The 22,570-nt window shown below is 31.9% G+C and overlaps 1 protein-coding gene across 2 annotated transcripts; it reads left to right on the top strand.

Annotated features, from left to right (window-relative positions):
* Positions 1–4: 4 nt before the first annotated feature.
* On the top strand, positions 5–13,434 carry LOC127698614 (retinol dehydrogenase 13-like). Of its 2 annotated transcripts, none has more exons than XM_052202160.1 (8): positions 5–127; positions 2,420–2,559; positions 3,589–3,704; positions 3,934–4,089; positions 5,225–5,329; positions 7,873–8,082; positions 9,314–9,521; positions 13,227–13,434. In XM_052202160.1, the coding sequence occupies exons 2-8, from the start codon at positions 2,480–2,482 to the stop codon at positions 13,324–13,326; spliced, it is 975 nt and encodes a 324-aa protein (XP_052058120.1). In that variant the 5' UTR covers positions 5–127; positions 2,420–2,479; the 3' UTR covers positions 13,327–13,434. The 2 variants fall into 2 exon arrangements, with proteins under 2 accessions (XP_052058120.1, XP_052058121.1); XM_052202161.1 differs by having other exon boundaries at positions 27–47.
* The last annotated feature ends 9,136 nt before the right edge of the window (positions 13,435–22,570 follow it).

The raw sequence follows: 22,570 nt of genomic DNA, 5'->3' as shown, positions 1-22,570 counted from the left end.
TTATACAGTAAAGTGTAGATTTATTTGCACCCATGGGGCGAAAGCAAGTTTGCATCATTTAATTTTATTTCAATGAAAATGTGATGGTTTAAAACTGCAAAAAGAGCAATATAACCACGTTTACCAGGTACCCCAAAAAAATGAGTGATAAGAGTCATGATGTAAATTGGTTTGTTTTAAAAGTTTTGAGCTTGACCTTGCATGTTCATGATGTTGGTTTATATAATTTTCACATGTTCCTACTTTTTTCTTCTACATACTGTCAACATTCAACGTGTTGAAAGCCTATCATGTTATAAATGTTCAGCTTTTTAATTTCGTTTATTTATCAATCAGTTGATTGATTTAAAGACATTATATGCTCTGATTAAACATTACATTTCTATAAATAAGCTTTTGTGCAATAACAGTAAACCCTAAAGAAATAAAATAACATATTAACTGTTGAGGGATGCAACATGTGGATCAGGATCTGCTTACCCTCAGGGCACCTGAGATATCTGCTGTTTTTGGGCCAGGTTCATGGGTCAATGTATATTTGTTCCGCCTAACAGAAGTTCCACTGGAAACTTTGTTATAAACAATGTCATAATACATGTTCCTGTTGGAACAAACATTCTATACCATTTATTCTGTTAGGAACATATCCTGTAATTATTCCAGTGGAAATAATATTCTAGAATATTTTTTCCATTTGGAACTTATATTATGAAGGAACTTCTATTTCATGACACATTGTTGCGTAGTCTAGCATGTCTAGTTTTCTTTCAGTGTTTTGTAAACTGTTTGTCTTTTAGTCGTTTTTCGTTTTTTTGCAATTGCATTGTTAGTTTGTTTTCAAATTATGAGTTTTTAGATCTGTATCTCCTGCCTCTCTTTTATTTTGAATTATTTAAAGGAAATCAGTTGTTGTCATTTGCTGCTGTATATCATACATGTATTTGTTTTTTTTCGTTTTAAAGTTTTGTACATAAATCAGGCCATTAGTTTTTCTTTTTGAAATTTTTTACATTGTCATTTCTGCGCCTTTTATAAATTGCTATGTGGTATGGGTTTTGCTAATCCATGTAATTGTTCAAGGCCATACAGTGACATGTAGTTGCTAACTTCTAAGTCATTTGGTATCAAGTGGAGAGTTGTCTCATTGGCAATCATACCACATCTTCTTATTTTTATACAGAAATTTTATATTTTTCTCCATTCAATGAAATTCTCTTGGAACTTCACAAAAATTTATAAATTGTTTTCAGTACCATTTCCCCTTATATTTTAAGACAACCATACATTATTGACATGTGCCAGAATAGGGAACAGGTTGACATAATGAACTTGGATGCATAACATTACACTACAGATATTTTATAAGTTTTACTCAGGTATAAGTTGAAGGCATGTCATTGATGGTCTACTGTTACTAATATGGTTTACAAATGAAATCTTAAGGTAAAAAGTTCAGCGTCTAGATATGTAACTGTTGTTCTAATTAAATTGTCACTATGAACAAACACTTCAATGTGGAAGTGTTAACAAGGACATCCCCAAAGAAAAAAAGAAAATCTTATTTACTCTCAGAGACATATCTTATATCTCGACAGTATAAAAATAATGAGATGTGGTATGATTGGCAGGTTTTTCACCATCCTTCATAAGCCATGTAGATAGCAATTATATTTGATATTATATAAAAATAAGAAGATGTGGTATGATTGCTAACGAGACAACTATCCAACAGAGACCAAAAGGATGTGGATGTAAGCAATTATAAGTCACTGTACAGCCTTCAACAATGAGCAAAACCCAAACTGCATAGCAAGCTATAAAAGACCCCTGCATGACAAAATTTAAAACAGTTCAAATGAGAAAACCAACAGCTTGATTTATGTACAAAACAATAAACAAAAAACAAATATACATGCTAAATTGATATCAAATTATCTGGAAAAAAGATTTGGTAGCTGTATAGTAAGTTCTTGTCACAATTTGGTACTTGAACTCAAATGTCATTGATACTATTTAAAAAATAAAAAATGCATCCATCTATCTGTTGGGCATAATTTTCATGTAAAATGTCTTATGCAAACAATGGCTAATTTGAATCAAATTAGAAATCATTGTGAATTTAGAATATATGTAAAATATATATTCTATAAGGAAGTCATGCATTTATATCTATCATTGATTAAAAATACCCCTTTCTCAATACCCTGAGAAGGTATCCTACTTCATTAGCAATGTTTAAAATGCTTCTTTGCAAACCTTCAGAATGGAATTAGCACTTCAATTGTGTAGTATGCTCAGTGCTTTTACTAATCCTGAATATAATGATCAGATTAGAAGCAAGTGGTGCATCCATTGAACACATATCTAGATATGACATAAGGTGACTCCTTGATAGATTTAGGTTTCTTTTTTTTTTCAGATTGAAGTATTTAACATAGAAATATAGTTTATACCAGTAGTCTTCTATAGTTGCAGTAAAATGTCTTCATTTTCATCTAAAGCAATTACTTATTCCTTTACCATTGGAGCAATTGGTGGAATGATAATTATCTTGAAACGGTAAGTCCATAAACAATGCATGGAAGGAGAACAAATAAGGGATAAGTAGTGGAGATAATTTTTAAACCTTAATAGTACTTAAAATATTCTTAAATGAGATTTAAATATCCTTATGAGTTTTTAGCTCACCGGGGCCCAAAGGGCCCCATGTGAGCTTATGCCATCACTTGGCATCCGTCGTCGTAAACTATTTCAAAAATCTTTTCCTCTGAAACTACTGGGCCAAATACCTTCAAACTTTAACTAAATGTTTCTTAGGGTATCTAGTTTATAAATTGTATCCGAAGTTTTGATCCATCAAAAAACATGGCCGCCATGCCTAAAAATAGAACATAGGGGTCAAATGCAGTTTTTGGCTTATATCTCAAAAACTAAAGCTTTTAGAGCAAATCTGACATGGGGTAAAAATTGTTCAATTGGTCATGATCTATCAGCTCTGAAATTTTCAGATGAATCGAACAACCCATTGTTGGGTTGCTGCCACCGAATTGGTAGTTTTTTAACAAAATTTTGCAGTTTTTTGTTATTATTTTGAATATTATTATAGATATATATAAACTGTAAGCAGCAATAATGTTCAGCAAAGTAAGATCTGCAAAAAAGTTAATATGACCAAAATTGTCAATTGACCTCTTAAGGAGTTATTGCCCTTTAAAGACAATTTTACACAATTTGTTCATCAAGTTTGCTAACATTTAAAAATCTTCTCCTCTGAAATACAGGTGAGCGATTCAGGCTCTAAGAGCCTCTTGTTCTGATAAAACCATATGTGTGTGGATATTTAATATACATTTTGTACCAGGAGGTAAATGATCATGGGTTAAACTGTACTTTTGTATTACTTTAAACTGAAATGTTCACCAAAGACTTTTCATTAGAAGAAATTGCATGGAGACATTATCATGATAAGAATTACAACAAATTGAACATGTAACATATGTAGACATAATTGGTTCTCCTGCATAGAAGTATCAAAAACATATAAATATGCTGTGACATAACATTAACTTATTCCATTCTAATGTACAGAAAAGCACACGGGATTACATTCAACGGAGATGAGAGAATTCATGGGAGAACAGTAATAGTGACTGGAGCTAATTGTGGTATTGGTTACCAAACAGCTGGCATGTTAGCAGCTAGGGGTAGGTATATTAATAGATTATCGATGGTTTTTCAATATTTAATATGAAAAAAATGGATTTGTTGAGTGTGTGTAGATGAGACTGCAACCTAACAACACAAAAACAAGCTTTTTTGAAGCTGAAGTTAAGGGAAAAAAGTGCCTTCCAATCCCTCAATACATTTCTTAACAAACAGACATAACTGAAAAGTGAAAGATTTAAAAACATAACAGTGAAAATATATTTTCAGGTGGTAAAGTTATAATGGCATGTAGAGACATGAAAAAATGTGAGGATGCAAAAGAAGAAATTATAAAAAATACTTGGAATAAAAAAGTGTTTTGCAAACATCTCGATTTGGCATCATTGGATTCTATAAGAGAATTTGCAGAGGATTTTAATAAAAGTAAGTTATAATTATGGTATTATATTGTCTTTATTATCGTTTTATTAACTTATCTAGTGAAAGACAACTGTGAATACCTGTCAGTATCCACCCACTATTACCCAACCGCACGATTACCACTTCAGGTGTTGGTTCACCATATATAAATTCAAGTTTTTTTTTTATGGTATAATAGTATAATGCAAATACATGTAACCTGTTTTAATTTGGGGAAAAAATATATGCAGTTTGTCCAATATATTGATTGTCTGGAAGTTAATACTTCAAGTAAGTTCAGGGTGAGCAGCTTCTTCATAGCGGATAATAAGGAGAAAATGGGAAAGAATTTTGATTAAAATTTCACTAAATGTACATAGTTAAGGCCCAGAATTATTTCTCAGAAAAGGCGAATGACAAACCCTTCAAAAAAGTTCAAGGGTTTCTAATGTGCTCTAAGAGAAATAACTCGCATAACAGGTTTGGGGATTTCAATTAAATGATTGCAAAAAATGTATATTCGTTCATGTTTGACAACCGAAGGAACAGGCTTTGTTCATTGGTCCTAATGCCAGACTCAGAGAATTCCAAGCACCTGTAAGGAGGTATGTAGATTCTATAGAATTAGTTCAATACACTAATTTAAGTTCTGCTGGAGTTAAGCCATCAATCAATCTACGGTAGTTAAAAATTACAATTTTGTCAAAATATCTGGTTGAGTCTCTGTATAGAAATTTTGACCTTTTCTTTTATACTGAGATTTAGATTTATGAATTGGCATATTCTAGACACATTTTTTTACTGAGTTTTGCCGTGTTGGTTTATATATTTAATATTTATATATAATATAATATGACATTTAATAGGAAATACTTATTATGGAGTCAAATTATCCTTACTGTATTTATTGCTATTATTAGAAATAGTGTGCAGACTTTTATAAAAAAGACTCCCTCTTTAATGAAATTGTTATTAGGATTATTAAATAATAAATGTATGGACTTTGACATTAGCATGCCAACTATATAATATTAGATATTAACTGAAAGGCATTTCTCTTGCATAAAGTTTTCGAAAACACACAAAAATCATAATTGGTCTTCCAAACATTTCTGAAATAATTCATTATTTTTTTTCATTGGTTATTTTTTTCTTTCAGATGAAAGTCGTTTAGATATATTAATCAATAATGCAGGGATAATGAGATGTCCAAAACAAATTACTAAAGATGGTTTTGAAATGCAACTAGGAGTGAATTATTTAGGTAAGGATTAAACAATAATAGTTTTCTTTCAGCTGATTCAATTGTCATGTCAGTTCATGTAAATAAGGATGTAACTTTTGAGAATACATGTAATATACATTTGTACTTAAACATTTTTATTTAATCAAGGAGGATAACTTTTTTTTCTGTCTGAAGGACAAAAACTTTTAAAATTATTATATTAAATGTATTACTGCTATTCTAGTTTTGAGCTTGTCTAAATTTAGATAAGAAATAATTCATGGGGTCTTGAATTTATGGTGATTTTACCACGGGATGGCCCTTTATGCGAAATATTTTACCACGAGCGATAGCAAGGGGTAAAATATCCGCATAAAGGGACAACCTGTGGTAAAATCAATATAAATTCATGACCCCATGGATTATTTCTATTCTAATAGGACAAATACAGCAATTCTTTAGTTTCAAAGCGCTCTAGGTGAAGGGAAATGTTTGCTGATCCCGTAATTGAACACACTATTAATATTGACGTAAAATACGAAGGAAACTGATTGACATGCTGAAATGATTAACAATAACATACTAGATAGGTTTGGACGAAATTGATTGATTAGCTTACTTTTTTTCAAGAAAATGGGCTTTCAACAAATTCGTATCATTGGTTGTTTATGTTTTCTTGTTTTGACGACTTTCAGTTTTAAATTCATGCATTTTCCGGTAGAATGCTTATATTGTAATGTCATCATTCAATGACGTCATTTACAATGTCTAACCTCGGGTAATTCATTCATAAAAAGCAAACGACGTGGGAGTAAGATTGGATTCATTGGAACAGCCCAAACAATCCATGACGTTGACGATCAGCTGACTAACAATATATTCATATTTTACAACGGGTGTGCACTCAAAGCGTTTGAAGAACGTCATATTAGAATGGTTGTTTAACAATGTCAATAAAAAAAACATTTTGTAAAAATTATATTTTTTTGTACTTTAAATTTTATTTTGTGGTAGTTTTATATGGAAAAATTTGGCATTAAATTGATTATTGTCTGAATTTGACAAAGAGCAAGACAAATAATTCATTGTACAGCAAAATTTTTAAATAATTTCTTTATTTGAAAAATAACAACCATCTTTTCAAGGCTCCTCAAAGACACAGTGACAAGCACTTCTGAGATGCCTGAATTAGGACAAACAAATATTAAATTGATAACAACTTGATAATGAATAATATAAGTTGACTATATATATGTTTCAATTATTTTCATATCTGCTTTAAAAAAAATATGGAGTGAAAGGAGAACCTTAATACCTATCATAAAGTGGTTAATAGAAAGAAAAGACGTCTTGACTATTTGATAGATGTATTAGAAAGCCATAGTAACACGTCAAGTAACAAATCGCGGTACATAGTGAACGTCATGTGTGCGGTATTTACGACAATACCAAATGTACTTACCAATACACCTGGAAGAAGAAAAAAAACAATAATTCAGACAAAAAATAGTTTATAAAATAACATTAGCTGACAGATTTTTGATAAGTTTCCCATTTATTGGGTTTATTGTAATTAATGATTATTGAATTTATTTATTTCATTTATACATGTAAGTGTATGAAGCTACAGTTTAGGAGTAAAAATTGCATGAAATGCAATTAAAAGCCTTATGCTAAAATTAAAGGGTATACAAACTAGTGCAGTGAACATTCTTTAGATCCTAATAATGCCTATCCAGCCAATGTTATGCAATTTATTAATGATATGTTATACTCAGATATGTAATATTCATGTAACAAAAATGATGTGTATTTAAATAACCATATATGTAAAAAAAAACATCAACTCTTCAACTACAGTACTGTTATTCCAATTCTAATGCATTTAAAAATTTTTTTACGTTAGAGCTTGTAAAAAATCATAAATTTGAAATAAATTAAAATTCTGTGAAACTTCATGAATTATTTCGGCCCATTAACATATGGCTAAACGTGATGTCATACAGATGTAAACTACCAAACTGCAGGCTATTATGTTACTTCTACAATTCAAATTTGGATTTAATCACATCAAAACAGCATTTTTTGAGGTAGGTGTTGTTTTATTTTCGCTTATATTGTAGTAATCAAACATTTGTTGTTCTAAGCAATTCAAAATGGCTCTATATTTATGTGATCTGAACAATGTCTTTTTTTCAGAACTTTAAATTGTCTGTTTATTGACAAAGTAAATTATCAAAATGCTAAATATAATTTAAAGTGTCAAGACATTGTGAAGGTCATTCTTCTTCAAAGAATCAGTAACTTTTCTAAAGATAAGTAAGGGTGCTTTAACACAAGTCATTAATTATACTGTTCACTGTCAAATTTACATGCTCAACACAGGTAATAAATTTTGTTTTTTACAAAAAAGAAAAGAAAGATTCAGAAATTGATTGCAATTGGGTGCATCTGTTCAATATTTCTTAGAATATGTTATTTGCTCAAATTTATACTTACATACCTGATTTTGAATGTGATGGAGGTCTGTAGTGAAGAAGAGGTCTAAAATCAAGTATCTAATTCATTTTTATATATTTCAGGTCATTTTCTACTCACAAATTTGTTGTTGGACAAATTAAAGAGATGTGCTCCTAGTAGAATTGTAAATTTAACAGCTATATCACAGAAAAAAGGAAAAATTAACTTTGAAGATTTAAATAGTGATACAAATTATGATGCTGGAAAAGCTTATGACCAGAGTCAACTTGCAATTATGTTATTTACAAAAGAATTAGCTAAAAGGTTGGATGGTAAGTTTGAAAAAAAGTAGATCTGTTATCAATGCACTTGCTTCATAATTATTTTTTGAACTTGATATAAATAAGAAGATGTGGTATGAGTGCCAATGAGACAACTCTCCATCCAAGTCACAATGTATAAAAAGTTAACAATTATAGGTCAAAGTACGGCCCTCAACATGGAGCCTTGGCTCACACCAAACAGCAATCTATAAATAGTCCCAAAATGACTAGTGTAAAACACTTCAAACAGGAAAACCAACGGTCTAATCTGTAACAGAAACGATAAACGAGAAACGCCTATGAAACACTCCAAAATACGACAACCACTGAACAACAGGCTCCTGACTTAGGACAGGTGCATAAAAATGATAGTTCATATCTGAAGATGCACTATGAAAATAAGGACAAGAGGTTCTGTGGCTCAGAATCACATTTGAAACGTGATAACAGTAGTTAATATATGAAAATCATGTATGATGAAAACTGATACAGGGGGTTCTGTGGCTGAATGGTCAACTCAAAGAAAGTGTTCAACATCACCTGTTCAAGCCACTATAGCCAATATGCATTATGGTAGGGGTTTGAAAGAAGCTCTGGTCATTTGCAGAAAAAGAGTTTGACAGTTTGATTAGTACTCCACTTTTCTCCTTTATTGAAACTGACCACCATTAAGTTGTACAAATGTATAGAAAGTAGCATTAAAAAATGACCACATCAAAGAGACAGCAATTCAACAACTTACAAAAACCTGAAAAGACATCAACTTCTACATGTGGTCTCAAACAATAAAAAAAATGTTTATACCTGGATCAAATCACCCAGAGTCTTGACCACAGAATTGCCGTTAACAGTACAGTACCATCTTTTGTAGATTAACCAAATGTTGGAACAGACAGGTTAAAAACATTGATAATTTATATTTGATTAAAGTGTAATAACAAAATGTTCATGCATATACATGATGGCAGATTAAAAGAAAGAAATTGTTTATTTGAGAGTTAGGTTCTCAAAGACTTAATCTATTTGTTTCTACTCAATACTGGAAAATAAGCACATATAGCAATTTTTGTTGATTTGATAATAATGCAGTGAAGCACAAGAAAATTTATAAAATGCCTTTCTAATGTTAGGTTCCTTGAATTAAGATTCTTCATATAGCTGAAGTTGAAAAACATCAGAAGTATATGGATGTCTAGAATTTGTAGCAAACCTTTATGTATTTATACACTTGCTATTGTAGATACAGGAGTAACTGTTAATGCTGTATATCCGGGAATTACAAAATCAGAATTAGGACGTCATCTTAGTGTTAACAAGTCGTATATTTCTAGTTTTTTTATGAAACCGATTAATTATGTGGTGATGAGAACATTGGAAGAGGGTTCAGCTACACCAGTGTATTGTGCTATTGGACATGATGTCAGAAATACAACTGGTAAACTTTTTTAGTAAGTTGATGTAAACATGTTAAGAAAAAAAATATAAAGATGTATATAACAGGATTTAATGGGTTATGCTTTAGTGGCCAATGTTTGATAATCCAAATCTATTGATTTAAAATCATTAGAAAAATGTTTACCTGCTGCCTCAATCTTATAATATTTAACCATTCAGAATTTTGTTATTACCTAATGAATTTCCTTGTTCATCTCAAATTTCATTTATTGATTCAAATGATTTCTGGGTTTCCCTCAAGCAAACAAATGATTTTTCATATTAACATAGGATAGGTAGTAAGTTTTTCCATCAGCAAGTCCTAAACTAATACCTAGATTTCAGTGATGTTATGTCCGAATTCCATTTTGTATCTCTTATTTTCTTCTATTCAATATAAAAGTCAAAGATTAATGCCTCCTGATATCTTTATGATGAAATAGTCAATATGTCTCCCCTAGACAAAGTTTAAGTACCATCTATTCTTCCTTCTGGTTCTTTTGGTTCTCATACAACCTTGTCTGGGCTAAAACTTTTTTTATCTTTTGACATAATATTAGTTACATAGTGTGCTAGTGACCTAATACGATATATATGGGGTCAGTCAAATCCCCATATGGAATTTACTGACCCCATATATATGGTATTAGGTCACTAGCACACTGTGTAACGAATTTATCTTACCAACTATCTTAACATGTGGTATTTAGACTAGTGGCCTATCAAAGTGATTAAGTCTTCAATACTTAGTATTAAGAACCTACTTCCATTGGTCTATACACAAACAAATGCCACAATAACAACTTGTTAGCTTTAAATGTGTTTTATGAATTTATTTCAGTCGTTCATCATCAATTTCTTTGTCTGTTGAAACCTTTCAAATTTTTCCTCAGCACTGTGTTGTTTTTACAAAGGGATGTAACACCATAACTAACTGTGTATTGAAATAAGCCCCGCCTACTAACCCTATATGAAATATACATGGTCTCCACATGGTTGCTTTTAACCAATCATATTCCTAGAAATGTATAGGAGGTAAGGTAATATATGATATCTGGCATGAAACTGTATTACATAAAACAGTGTTTTGTGTGTTATCACGACCTTCATGAGCTTGAACTTTAGCCTAAATGCTTGAATAATAGATTTTATTGGACATTTTCATGTATCAAACATAATTACTTACTCCTTTGATGTAGGTTTTTATACGCCCATCAATTTTTGACAGGACGTATTATTGTATACAAAGGTCCGGTGTCTGTCTGTCCGTCTGTTCATTACAGTCACGTCTCAGTCATTACAACTGAACGGACGTGCTGGGTCAGCTCTCCTTTACCCGCTATATTCGATGAGGGTTTACAGTTAGATGGATCAACGACTTACTACTTTCGATGACAGAAACCAATCCAACGCTGTACAGACTACATTAGACTATAATCCGTGTAAGGCTAATTCCCGCGTCAACATACACTCCAAAACCCATTATGGATGGGGGAGTGGTATGCCGAGTGACGTCCGAGGGCTGTATCCTAGGTGTTAGATGATGGACCACCATTTCACTGTCTCACGACTTTGGTCCTGATAATGCTTCCTGTCATCGTTAATACTACGTCCGAGACTCATCTGCCAGTACTCCATCATCGAGGTTAGCGGGCTGCCAAGCTGACCAATCTGGCCCTGAAAGCAGCCGTTGTGAAGACATAACATCAAAATAGTCAACAAAAGAAAAACCAAAACAACTCACAAAACCAAGATGGCGGCCTACCAAAATGGCGTCCTCCACCTGTTCCTGACCGATGGCACAAAATTATTTAAATGCTCACCAAACACTTTCGGGCACCGAGCCGACCGTGCGAGGGATGTATATCCAGTCAAGGTCGTTAAAAACTTCCATTTGTTGTTGTCCGTCTGTCTGTCCGGCGTAAACATGTTGCACCGTAACTTGAGAATGACTTATCCAATTTTCATGAAACTTAACATAGTTGTTTCTTATGATGGTCAAACGATCTGTATACTTTTTGGTGAAAATAAGGTTAAAACTTTTTGAGTTACGGCTTAGTAACTAAAACAGGTGTGTGTTTTTTTCACATGTCGCGCCGTATCTCAAAAACAATTTATGATTATTGCTTAAAACTTTACACACTTCTTAGTTATATTAATCTTAAGATCTGTATACTTTTTGGTGATGATTCAAAATTTTATTTTAGAGATATTGAGTATTTTGTTAAAAAAGGGGGAGGGGTTTTTCACATGTCGTGCCGTATCTCAAAAACAGTTTATGATTATTGCTTAAAACTTTACACACTTCTTAGTTATATTAACCTTAAGATCTGTATACTTTTTGGTGATGATTCAAAATTTTATTTTTGAGTTATTGAGTTTTTTGTAAAAAAAGGGGGAGGGGTTTTTCACATGTCGCGCCGTATCTCAAAAACGATTTATGATTATTGCTTAAAATTTTACACACTTCTTAGTTATATGAATCTAAAGATCTGTATACTTTTTGGTTTTGATTCAAAATTTTATTTTTGAGATATTGATTTTTTTTTAAAAGGGGGGTTTTCACATGTCACGCCGTATCTCAAAAACGATTTATGTTTATTCTTAAAATTTTACACACTTCTTAGTTATATTAATCTAAAGATCTGTATACTTTTTGGTTTTGATTCAAAATTTTATTTTAGAGATATTGAGTTTTTTGTAAAAAAAAAAGGGGGTTTTCGCATGTCACGCCGTATGTCAGAAACTATTTATGCTTATTGCATAAAAATTCACACACAAGACGACGGGCGTATCATGCGCTCATGGCGCAGCTGTTTATTGATATTTGGCAAATTGGTTAAGCACCTCAAGACTATGTGTCATGTACCATTGAAGATTACCTTGACCTTTGACTTTCAATGTCAAGTAATTGATTTTTCATATGTCCATCCCTAAGCCATATATATTTAATACTTTTTCAGTGCACCTAATGGTTTGCCCCTTGGGGTCTGTCACCACCCCCTTATATAATTAACCATTAAATTTGTAGCTGCAGCATGGTCAAATCTGACCTGACGTTTCATTTAAAAGGACCTGTGACGGTTGTGACCTATGAAAATGTTTTAAAATTTGTTATGTGGATTGCTGTTGCTTTCAAATTTGCTTTAAAGTGACCTGGTGACTGAGGCCATTCTTAAACATGGTTTTGCAACCTAAGGGGTACCATTCTAAGGCCTCAAATATCTAAAAAATGATTTAGACCACCATCCCAAATCCTAATATATAAAGAACTGGTTTTATAAGACTTCTCTAGTTCACTATAGATTTTGTTCCTAGGGTACATACCCCACCCCTTCATATCATTAATTATTAAATATTTTGATAACTGTTCATTCCCATACCCTTAAACCGTAATTGACAAGAAATTTATAGTACACAACGAATAATTTTTATATCACATGTGTATCATCAGCACTAACTGAAAACATGTATATTGTATTTTAAAAACAAAAACTATGGTTTGGGTTTATTATTGTTTATTTTTAGGATAAGAATACTATGCAACACTTATAAAAAAAGTAAGATAATAAATCACTACATAAGTATGTCACATCTTGCATTCATTTGTCAGATGATATAAAATTTAATTTTTTACAAGCTTTTTTTTATTTTTATTATTATTTGTGGTATTTTGCAGAAAAAAGGACCATTCATTTTGATTTAACTTTCTTTTACAGTAATATGGAAGAAAAGGAAGTTACAGGAAATGCAAATAATGAAAATATAGCAAAGAGACTATGGTTGACAAGTGAAAAGTGGACCAGATTAACAGATTGAAATATTTATTTTTAGACCATTTGTAAATGAATTGTAAAAATAAATTAAGAATACGATGTATATATGAACTTAATTATAGGAATAGAAGTAAACTATTACAGAAATTTGTGTTGATGTTTTAAATATAGTTGAACTCTACTCTGAAGGAGTTAGAGGGTATATTGGTTAACCTGTGTATTCTTCTGTCTCTTCTTTGCTCACCGTTCCGAAGGAACTGTGAGCTTTAGCCATCACTTGGCATCCATCGTCGTCCATTATCGTTGTTGTCGGTCGTCGTCCATCCGTCTGGTGTAAACTATTTCAAACATCTTCTCCTCTGAAACTACTGAACCAATTCCAACAAAACTTAAGCTGAATGATCCTTAGGGTATCTAGAATAAAGTTTGTGTTTTATTTTCTGTTTCGTCAAAAAACATGGCCGCCATGGCTTAAATTAGAACATAGGGGTAAAATGCAGTATTTGGCTTATATCTCAAAAACCAAAGCAAATCTGACGTCGTGTAAAAGTGTGTATAAGGTAAAGTTCTATCAGCCCTGAAATTTTCAGATGTATCTAATAACCCATTGTTGGGTTGCTGCCACTAAATTGGTAATTTTAAGGAAATTTTGCAGTTTTTGGTTATTATCTTGAATAATATTAATGATAAAGATAAACTGCAAACAGAAAATATGTTCAGCAAAGTAAGATCTACAAATAAGTTTTATATGACCGAAATTGTCAATTGACCCCTTAAAGAGTTATTGCCCTTTAAGGACAATTTTTCACAATTTGTTCATCATGTTTTCTAACTTTAAAAAATCGTCTTCTCTGAAACTACTGAACCAATTCCAACCAAACTTAAGCTGAATGATGCTCAGGGTATCTAGAATAAACTTTGTTTTTTATTTTCTGTTTCGTCAAAAAACATGGCCACCATGGCTAAAAATAGAACATAGTGGTAAAATGCAGTTTTTGGCTTATATCTCAAAAAACAAAGCATTTAGAGCTAATCTGACGTGGGGTAAAAGTGTTTATTAGGTGAAGTTCTATCAGCCCTGAAATTTTCAGATGAATCTAACAACCCATTGTTGGATTGCTGCCACTGAATTGGTAATTTTAAGGAAATTTTGCAGATTTTGGTTATTATCTTGAATATTATTAGGGCCCCGCCAAATGGTGGCCACCCTATAGTGATCAGTCTGTCCGTCCGTCCATCTGTCCGTAACAAATCGAGTACGCTCTATATCTAGAGAACCGTTATGATTTCAAAGTTTATACTTGACATGTATATTAACCAACACCAGAGGGTGTGTCATAATGTATGTTCAACTTCCTAGGTCAAAGGTCAAGGTCAAAAACTTTGGTTTTAGTTGACAACCCCATGTCCTATGGTAAAGATCGTGTCCGCTCTATATCTTTAGAACCATAATGATTTCAAAGTTTATACTTGATATGTATATAAACCAACACCAGAGGGCTTGTCATAATTTATGTACAACTTCCTAGGTCAAAGGTCAAGGTCAAAAACTTTGGTTTCATTTGACAACCCCATGTCCAATGATAAAGATACAATTTTTTTACCACACATTATTCACAGCGGGGCCCACAGAGATGGCTCCCATCTCAATGATATCTAGTTAATCATGTTAATGATAAAGATAAACTGTAAACAGCAAAAATGTTCAGCAAAGTAAGATCTACAAATAAGTTTGTATGACCAAAATTGTCAATTGTCCCCTTAAGGAGTTATTGCCCTTTAAAATCAATTTTTCACAATTTGTTCATTTAGTTTGCTTACTTTAAAAAATCTTCTCCTTTGAAACTGCTGAATCAATTTCAGCCAAACTTGGGCTGAATGAGTTTCAGAGTATCTAGTATAAATTTTGTATTTTATTTTCTTGTACGCCAAGAAACATAGCCACTATGGCTAAAATGAAACATAGGGATAAAATGCATTTCTTTGATTTTGAAGAAAATATGACAGATACAAAGAACATTTCAGTGGAAGTTTTGAGCCATTCATTAATTTATATTGAAAAGCAAAAATAATCATTGATGAAAGATTTAAGCAAAAAATTACAGGTGAGCGATTCAGGCTCTTGAGAGCCTCTTGTTTTAGCACAAAAAGCATATTACATCAACTTCTTTGTTATGAATGATTGATAAAATACATATCTATAAGAATTTTGAAAAGAAAAAATAAATATGGGATGTACATATCTTGGTAAATTCATTTCTTTGTACACTTCACCCATTTTCTCAACATTTTGGCTGATGACACTGACTGGATTGCTTTTAAGAATTGAAAATTTTATTACTCAAAAACTACTTATTGTAAGTACACAATTTTTATACGACCGCAAAAATTGAAAATTTTTTGGTCGTATATTGGTATGACGGCGTCGTCGTCGTCCGGCGTCGTCCGAAGACACATTGGTTTTCGCACTCTAACTTTAGTTTAAGTGAATGGATCTCCATGAAATTTTACCATAAGGTTCAATACCACGAAAGGAAGGTTGGGATTGATTTTGGGGGTTATGGTACCAACAGTTAAGGAATTAGGGGCCAAAAAGGGGCCAAAAATAAGCATTTTTGTAATTCCAGACAATAACTTGTGTGTAAGTGTATGGATCTCTCTGACATTGTACCACAAGGTTCCATATCACAAAGGGAAGGCTGTAATTGATTTTGGGGGTAATTGCCTCAAAATTTTAGGAATTAGGGGCCAAAAAAGGGGCAAAAAACAAGCATTTTTCTAGTTTCATGACAATAACTTGTGTTCAAGTGTATGGATCTCTCTGAAATTGTACTGCAAGGTACCATACCACAAAGGGAAGGCTGGGATTGAGTTTGGGGGTGATGAATCATAAGGGGGTTCAAAAAATTTGGGGGGGGGATTTTTTTTTTTTCTTTTTTTTTTTTTTTTCCCTTTTTTTTTTCTTTTAAAATTTTCCATTTTAAGTTGGTTATTTCTGATTAATATTTAAAAGCAAATAATAATGATATGGTAGGAGTTACACACCAAACAGGATGTGTAAATTATTATATAATAAGTATTGTGCAATAGCAAGAAATTTTCAATTGCACAGTATTGCACAATTGCAAGAAATCTTCAATTGCACAGTATTGCGCAATAGCAAGAAATCTTCAATTGCACAGTATTGCGCATTAGCAAGAAATATCCAATAGCACAATATTGCGCAATAGCAAGAAATTGTCAATTGTACAGTATTGCACAATAGCAAGAAATATTCAATTGCACAGTATTGTGCAAAAGAAGATACTTCGTATAAATTGCTTATTTCTTGATCAATTTCAATGGGGTTTTATTCTTGAATTCTTGGGGTTCTTTAATATGCTGAATCTAACCGTGTATTAAGTTTTTGGATTTTGGGCCCCGTTTTTAAATTGGTCTACATTAAGGTCAAAAGGGTCCAAAATTAAACTTAGTTTGATTTTAACAAAAATTGAATTATTGGGGTTCTTTGATATGCCGAATCTAACCTTGTATTTAGATTCTTGATTATGGGCCCAGTTTTCAAGTTGGTCCAAATTGGGGTCCAAAATTAAACTTTGTTTGATTTCAACAAAAATTGAATATATGGGGTTCTTTGATATGCTGAATCTTACCATGTACATGTATTTAGATTTTTGATTTTTGGGCCCCGTTATCAACTTTGTCCACATTGAGGTCAAAAGGGTCCAAAATTAAACTTTGTTTGATTTCATCAAAAATTGAATTCTTGGGGTTCTTTGATATGCTGAATCTAACCATGTATTTAGATTTTTTATTTGTGGACCCGCTATCAAATTGGTTCATATTGAGGTCAAAAGGGTCCAAAATTAAACTTTGTTTGATTTCATCAAAAATTGAATTATTGGGGTTCTTTGATATGCCAAATCTAACCGTGTATTTAGATTTTTAATTTTGGGTCCCGTTTTAAATTGGTCTACATTAAGGTCCAAAGGGTCCAAAATTAAACTTAGTTTGATTTTAACAAAAATTGAATTCTTGGGGTTCTTTGATATGCTGAATCTAAACATGTGTTTAGAATTTTGATTATGGGCCCAGTTTTCAAGTTGGTCCAAGTTGGGGTCCAAAATTAAACTTTGTTTGATTTCAACAAAAATTGAATATATGGGGTTCTTTGATATGCTGAATCTAAACATGTATTTAGATTTTAGATTTTTGGCCCAGTTTTCAAGTTGGTCCAAATTGGGGTCCAAAATTAAACTTTGTTTGATTTCAACAAAAATTGAATATATGGGGTTCTTTGATATGCTGAATCTTACCATGTATTTAGATTTTTTATTTGTGGGCCCGCTATCAAATTGGTTCATATTGAGGTCAAAAGGGTCCAAAATTAAACTTTGTTTGATTTCATCAAAAATTTAATTATTGGGGTTCTTTGATATGCCAAATCTAACCGTGTATTTAGATTTTTAATTTTGGGTCCCGTTTTTTAAATTGGTCTACATTAAGGTCCAAAGGGTCCAAAATTAAACTTAGTTTGATTTTAACAAAAATTGAATTTTTGGGGTTCTTTGATATGCTGAATCTAAACATGTGTTTAGATTTTTGATTATGGGACCAGTTTTCAAGTTGGTCCAAGTTGGGGTCCATAATTAAACTTTGTTTGATTTCAACAAAAATTGAATATATGGGGTTCTTTGATATGCTGAATCTAAACATGTATTTAGATTTTTGATTTTTGGCCCAGTTTTCAAGTTGGTCCAAATTGGGGTCCAAAATTAAACTTTGTTTGATTTCAACAAAAATTGAATATATGGGGTTCTTTGATATGCTGAATCTTACCATGTATTTAGATTTTTTATTTGTGGGCCCGCTATCAAATTGGTTCATATTGAGGTCAAAAGGGTCCAAAATTAAACTTTGTTTGATTTCATCAAAAATTTAATTATTGGGGTTCTTTGATATGCCAAATCTAACCGTGTATTTAGATTTTTAATTTTGGGTCCCGTTTTTTAAATTGGTCTACATTAAGGTCCAAAGGGTCCAAAATTAAACTTAGTTTGATTTTAACAAAAATTGAATTTTTGGGGTTCTTTGATATGCTGAATCTAAACATGTGTTTAGATTTTTGATTATGGGACCAGTTTTCAAGTTGGTCCAAGTTGGGGTCCATAATTAAACTTTGTTTGATTTCAACAAAAATTGAATATATGGGGTTCTTTGATATGCTGAATCTAACCATGTATTTAGATTTTTTATTTGTGGACCCACTATCAAATTGGTTCATATTGAGGTCAAAAGGGTCCAAAATTAAACTTTGTTTGATTTCATCAAAAATTGAATTATTGGGGTTCTTTGATATGCCAAATCTAACCGTGTATTTAGATTTTTAATTTTGGGTCCCGTTTTAAATTGGTCTACATTAAGGTCCAAAGGGTCCAAAATTAAACTTAGTTTGATTTTAACAAAAATTGAATTCTTGGGGTTCTTTGATATGCTGAATCTAAACATGTGTTTAGAATTTTGATTATGGGCCCAGTTTTCAAGTTGGTCCAAGTTGGGGTCCAAAATTAAACTTTGTTTGATTTCAACAAAAATTGAATATATGGGGTTCTTTGATATGCTGAATCTAAACATGTATTTAGATTTTAGATTTTTGGCCCAGTTTTCAAGTTGGTCCAAATTGGGGTCCAAAATTAAACTTTGTTTGATTTCAACAAAAATTGAATATATGGGGTTCTTTGATATGCTGAATCTTACCATGTATTTAGATTTTTTATTTGTGGGCCCGCTATCAAATTGGTTCATATTGAGGTCAAAAGGGTCCAAAATTAAACTTTGTTTGATTTCATCAAAAATTTAATTATTGGGGTTCTTTGATATGCCAAATCTAACCGTGTATTTAGATTTTTAATTTTGGGTCCCGTTTTTTAAATTGGTCTACATTAAGGTCCAAAGGGTCCAAAATTAAACTTAGTTTGATTTTAACAAAAATTGAATTTTTGGGGTTCTTTGATATGCTGAATCTAAACATGTGTTTAGATTTTTGATTATGGGACCAGTTTTCAAGTTGGTCCAAGTTGGGGTCCATAATTAAACTTTGTTTGATTTCAACAAAAATTGAATATATGGGGTTCTTTGATATGCTGAATCTAAACATGTATTTAGATTTTTGATTTTTGGCCCAGTTTTCAAGTTGGTCCAAATTGGGGTCCAAAATTAAACTTTGTTTGATTTCAACAAAAATTGAATATATGGGGTTCTTTGATATGCTGAATCTTACCATGTATTTAGATTTTTTATTTTGTAGGCCCGCTATCAAATTGGTTCATATTGTGGTCAAAAGGGTCCAAAATTAAACTTTGTTTGATTTCATCAAAAATTGAATTATTGGGGTTCTTTGATATGCCAAATCTAAACGTGTTTTTAGATTTTTAATTTTGGGTCCTGTTTTTTAAATTGGTCTACATTAAGGTCCAAAGGGTCCAAAATTAAACTTAGTTTGATTTTAACAAAAATTGAATTCTTGGGGTACTTTGATATGCTGAATCTAAACATGTGTTTAGATTTTTGATTATGGGACCAGTTTTCAAGTTTGTCCAAGTTGGGGTCCAAAATTAAACTTTGTTTGATTTCAACAAAAATTGAATATATGGGGTTCTTTGATATGCTGAATCTAACCATGTATTTTGATTTTGGACATTGGACCATAATAGGTAAATTAAAAAAATTGAAGTTCTTAGACCACATTCTTTCTGTGTCAGACACCTATGCTGTGTCAAATATTTAATCACAATCCAAATTCAGAGCTGTATCAAGCTTGAATGTTGTGTCCATACTTGCCCCAACTGTTCAGGGTTCGACCTCTGAGGTCGTATCAAGCTGCGCCCAGCGAAGCATTTTATTTCACATAGTTTAATTTGATTATAAATTTTTTTAAATTCATTGATATTTTCCACTTGTTAGCTCACCTTTCCAAAGGAAATGTGAGGTTTTACCATCACTTGGCGTCCGTCGTCGTCCGTCCGGTGTAAACTATTTTAAACATCTTCTCCGTTGAAACTACTCAACCAATTCCAACAAAACTTAAGTTGAATGATCCTTAGGATATCTAGAATAAAGTTTGTGTTTTATTTTCTGTTTCGTCAAAAACATGGCCACTATGGCTAAAAATAGAACATAGGAGTAAAATGCAGTTTTGGGCTTATATCTCAAAAACTATAGCATTTTGAGCAAATCTGACATGGGTAAATATGTTCATTAGGTCAAGTTCTATCAGCCCTGAAATTTTCAGATGAGTCTAACAACCCATTGTTGGGTTGCTGCCACTAAATTGGTAATTTTAAGGAAATTTTGCAGTTTTTGGTTATTATCTTGAATATTATTATAGATAAAGATAAACTAAATGTAAGCATACTTTCATTCCGCCGTGTATTTATTCCGGGGAACTGTTTTTCCCTAGAGAATATTGGATGTAAATAGTGTGAAAGCGTTGATCTTGATATCGTTGTTTTGTTTATATTAGACCGGTTTATTGTTTACATAAATAAATGGGTTAAAATAGAATGATTTTCAAGGAACCAGTTTAATTAACCAGAGTCAATCCAGTAAATAATATTGATGATGATGAGGAGGATATTTTTATAACTCAAAATACTTTATCAATGATCAGGACATTGAACTTGATATAAAACAAATTTAAAGAGCAGATTTGTTCTTACTTAAAGTTTCAATTATAGAAGCATCCTTTGATATCGACATAGAAGATATGATTTTATATCTTAGTCGACCGAAAAGCAAATACACAGAAAAACTTCGGCAATCCAATAAATATGAATATTACAATTAGTGACAATTTAAAAGCATATGATTTTATAAATTTGCATAGAAAAATTACCGTGTTAAATCTTATTTGTTAATAAGCATTATTGTGTTATCGTGTGTTCAAACTGAGTATTAATCACTCCATCAATGTATGGATCTAAAGCACTAGTGTAATTAATCCCGGTATAAAATAACTAGTGCAATCATTCCGGTACAAAAACACAAGTGTGAACATTCCTTGGATGAAAACTCTCCACTTTTTACATAAATCAACTATGCAAGTTTCAAGTACACTAAAAACTACTAAGCCACATTTTATATATATTTTCCCTTCAAAAAAACTCTTTTTAAAACCATATAATGACTGGTGGATGTTTTACACTGGACCCGGATAGAAAAACCTAGTGAATTTTTGTTGGTGGATAAAAATCACTGGTGATTTTCTTCCTCCGGATAAAGTACACTGGCGGAATCAAACCACTGTTACATAAACAGCAAAAATGTTCAGCAAAGTAGGATCTACAAATAAGTTTTATATGACATAAATTGTCAATTGACCCCTTAAGGAGTTATTGCCCTTTAAGGACAATTTTACACAATTTGTTTATCATGTTTTCTAACTTTAAAAAATCTTCTCCTCTGAAACTACTGAACCAATTCCAACCAAACTTGAGCTGAATGATCCTTGGGGTATTTAGAATAAAGTTTGTGTTTTATTTTCTGTTTTCGTCAAAAAACATGGCTGTGATGGCTAAAAATAGAACATAGGGGTAAAAGGCAGTTTTTGGCTTATATCTCAAAAACTAAAGCATTTAGAGACTACACTCACCACCACCAGTGCAGGTAGTCTTGAAAGTTTCAAGACTCACCTACATGAGACGATTTAGACCACCGTCCAGAATGTTTTTTTAACCTCACTGTATATAGAATGTATAGCACAAAAATGTTCACATATTTTTATCTAAAACATTTACATGCACATCCAAAAGTGGCAAAATAATCAGTTTATTGATGGTGGCTGCAAAATAGAAGAAGTAGAAGTAGAAATACCACAAGTAGAAGGTTGGGATTCATTTTGAGGGTAATTACCCAAACCGTTCATGAATTAAGGGCCAAAAAGGGTCTAAAACAAGCATTTTTCTAGTTTTCAGACAATAACTTGTGTTTAAGTGTATGGATGTCTCTTAATTTGTACCACATTTTACAAAAAGAAAATTTCTTCAAATTATTTTTTTTGGAAAGAGGGGGGGGGGGCAATTTTTTTTCCTCAAAAAGAAATTTCTCTTCAAAAAAATTTTTTGGATGGGGGTAAACAAAAATTTTTAGGGGGAGGGATTTTTTTTCCCTCAAGATTTAAGACAAGAAATTGTCAATTTTCCAAAGAAAAAAATTGGGGGTCACAATATATTTTGCTAATACTTTGTATATAGTCTGAAAACAGATTTACTAAGTATTGCACAACAGCA

This window comes from Mytilus californianus, unplaced genomic scaffold (assembly GCF_021869535.1).
Source record: "Mytilus californianus isolate M0D057914Y unplaced genomic scaffold, xbMytCali1.0.p SCAF_4, whole genome shotgun sequence".
Taxonomy (NCBI): domain Eukaryota; kingdom Metazoa; phylum Mollusca; class Bivalvia; order Mytilida; family Mytilidae; genus Mytilus; species Mytilus californianus.
The sequence above is the reverse complement of the archived record's forward strand: the minus strand, read 5'-3'. Positions and strand labels throughout refer to the sequence as shown.

Coding starts and splice junctions, on each gene's coding strand:
- LOC127698614 (XM_052202160.1), top strand. CDS start 2,480: ATGTCTTCATTTTCATCTAAAGCAATTACTTATTCCTTTACCATTGGA. Junction 5,330..7,872: donor ACTAGGAGTGAATTATTTAG/GTAAGGATTAAA, acceptor TATATATTTCAG/GTCATTTTCTACTCACAAAT. Junction 8,083..9,313: donor ATTAGCTAAAAGGTTGGATG/GTAAGTTTGAAA, acceptor TTGCTATTGTAG/ATACAGGAGTAACTGTTAAT.